Source organism: Amblyraja radiata, unplaced genomic scaffold (assembly GCF_010909765.2).
Source record: "Amblyraja radiata isolate CabotCenter1 unplaced genomic scaffold, sAmbRad1.1.pri scaffold_600_ctg1, whole genome shotgun sequence".
Taxonomy (NCBI): Eukaryota; Metazoa; Chordata; class Chondrichthyes; order Rajiformes; family Rajidae; genus Amblyraja; species Amblyraja radiata.
This window is the reverse complement of record NW_022630642.1, coordinates 71,361-73,908: the sequence shown is the minus strand read 5'-3', so window position 1 is coordinate 73,908 and position 2,548 is coordinate 71,361. Positions and strand designations below refer to the sequence as shown.

The following is a 2,548-nucleotide window of genomic DNA, read 5'->3' as shown; positions in this document are numbered from 1 at the left end:
TGGCCGGAGTGGGCAGTGTCTACAGTGGGCAGTGGCCGGTGTGGGCATTGGCTGGAGTGGGCAGTGGGCAGTAGCCACAGTGGGCAGTGGCCGGAGTGGGCAGTGTCTACAGTGGGCAGTGGCCAGAGTGGGCAGTGGCTGTAGAGGGAAGTGGCTACAGTGGGCAGTGGCCGGTGTGGGCATTGGCTTGAGTGGGCAGTGGGCAGTAGCTACAGTGGGCAGTGGCCGGAGTGGATGGAGACACTAACTGCCCACTGGGTCAGGGTGCTTCGGGGTAGAGGCTACAGGGGGCACTGGCCAGAGTGGGCAGTGACTGTAGAGGGAAGTGGCTACAGTGGGCAGTGGCCGGTGTGGTCAGTGGCCGGAGTGGGCAGTGTCTACAGTGGGCAGTGGCCGGAGTGGATGGAGACACTAACTGCCCACTGGGTCAGGGTGCTTCGGGAACGACAGTGGTGGCTGTCCGCAGGGGATAGGAGGAGATGGATCGGGCCGAGTGGCCACGGATGCGGAAGGTCAACGAACTCTTGACCAACCTGCGGAAGTTCTCCCCCACAAAGTAGTAGAGGAGGGGGTTGAGGCAGCTATTGGCCGCGGCCAGGCACAGTGTGGCCACGATGGCCTTGTGGACCAGCAGTGTTTGATGTTGACACTGTCGGCCTTGAGCCATGAGGTGGAGGTGGACAGTCCGGGCCACATGGTAGGGGAGGAAGCAGAAGAGGAAGGAGGAGAGGACAATTAAGATCATGGAGATGGGTTTGCGGGAGGAACGAGCTGACCTCTGCAGCTGGTAGTTGGGTGACCAGAGGCGCACCACGATACGGCCATAACAAGCCACGATGGTCAGGAACGGCAGCAGGAATCCCAGGACCAAGGCCATGTAATTCATCTTCAGGATCTGACCCCAAGACATGGAGTGGGGTTCGAAGCAACGCATCCTCCCTTGCCGCATGTGGGGTGAGGCTCGCAGGAAGGGGGCCGAACTCAGGCCGACAAACAGCCAGATGCCCAGGCAGGCGGCCCAAGCTCGCCGGACGCTGACCAGAGTCTTGGCTCGGACCGGGTGCAGGATGGCCACGTAGCGGAAGACACTGAGAGCGGTCAGGAAGTAAATGCTGGCGTACAGGTTGAGGTAGAAGGCGTAGGTGCTGAGTCGGCACAGGAAGGTGCCCAGTGTCCAGTGGTTTTGCCAGTAGTAGGCGATGCGGTAAGGCAGGGTCAGGTTGAAGAACAGGTCGGACATGGCCATGTTGGTCATGAAGATGGTGCTGGCGGTCTTGCGCCTGGTCAGCCCCACAAACACGTAGAGAGCGGCCGTATTACACACCAGGCCCACCGCCAGAACCACACTGTACACCCCCACAAACACCGGCCTCTTGTACTCATCTATACGGCAACTGTTTGTCCAGTTGTGGCCACCAAGCATTGTCCAGTCCATACCCCACCTGGGGGGGAGAGAGGGGAGAGAGGTCAGTGGAGTGGGGGGGGGGGGGGGGGGAGAGAGAGAGGGGGGGGGGGAGAGAGAGGGGGGAGAGGTCAGTGGAGGGGGGGGAGAGAGGGGGGAGAGGTCAGTGGAGAGAGGAGGGGGGGGGGAGAGAGAGGGGGAGAGAGGAGAGGGGGGAGAGAGAGAGACAGAGAGGGGGAGAGAGAGATGAGAGGGGTAGAGAGAGAGAGAGGGGGCAGAGAGGGGGGAGAGAGAGAGAGGGGGGGAAGAGGGGGGAGAGAGAGAGGGGGGAAGAGGGGGGAGAGAGAGAGGGGGGGAAAGAGAGAGAGAGGGAGAGAGAGAGAGAGAGGGAGAGAGAGAGAGAGAGAGGGGAAGAGGGGGAGAGAGAGAGGGGGAGAGAGGGGGGAGAGAGAGGGGAGAGGAGAGGGAGAGAGAGAGAGGGGGGGGGGAGAGGGGGTGAGAGAGAGAGAGAGGGGGCAGAGGGGGTGTAGAGGGTAACGGTGATGTCTCTGACGGTCGATGAAGCTCGGATGGAGCCCAGGAAGAGACGGGGGGGGGGGGGAGAGATCCCGTGGGGGGAAACGACCTGACTATCTCCACCTCCTCTCCCCCCCCCCCTCGGGATCTCTCCCCCCCCCCCCCCCCCCCCCCCCCCCCCCCCCCCCTTAGGGCTAGCAGAGTCAGGGGATATGGAGAGAAGGCAGGTACAGGATACTGAGTTGGATGATCAGCCATGATCATATTGAATGGCGGTGCTGGCTCGAGGGGCCGAATGGCCTCTACTCCTGCACCTATTGTCCGCTTGGAGTGCATACTGTCGTTGTGTCCTTGGGCAAGACACTTCACCCACCTTTGCCTGTGTGTGAATGTGTGTGAGTGATTGGTGGTGGTCGGAGGGGCCGTAGGCGCAGATTGGCAGCCACGCTTCCGTCAGTCTGCCCCAGGGCAGCTGTGGCTACAGAAGTAGCTTACCACCACCGAGTGTGACTGAGGAGTGAATGAATAATGCGAGGTAAAGCGCCTTGAGTATTAGAAAGGCGCTATATAAATCCCATCCATTATTATTACTATTCTTCTAGCCCCCAACTCCTGACACTGACTGCACCC

The 2,548-nt window shown here is 61.1% G+C and overlaps 1 protein-coding gene across 1 annotated transcript; it reads right to left on the bottom strand.

The window, feature by feature from the left end:
- Positions 1–345: 345 nt before the first annotated feature.
- Positions 346–1,423, bottom strand: LOC116970174 (cysteinyl leukotriene receptor 1-like). The gene has a single exon (XM_033016882.1). The coding sequence runs from the start codon at positions 1,421–1,423 to the stop codon at positions 428–430; it is 996 nt and encodes a 331-aa protein (XP_032872773.1). The 3' UTR covers positions 346–427.
- Positions 1,424–2,548: the final 1,125 nt, after the last annotated feature.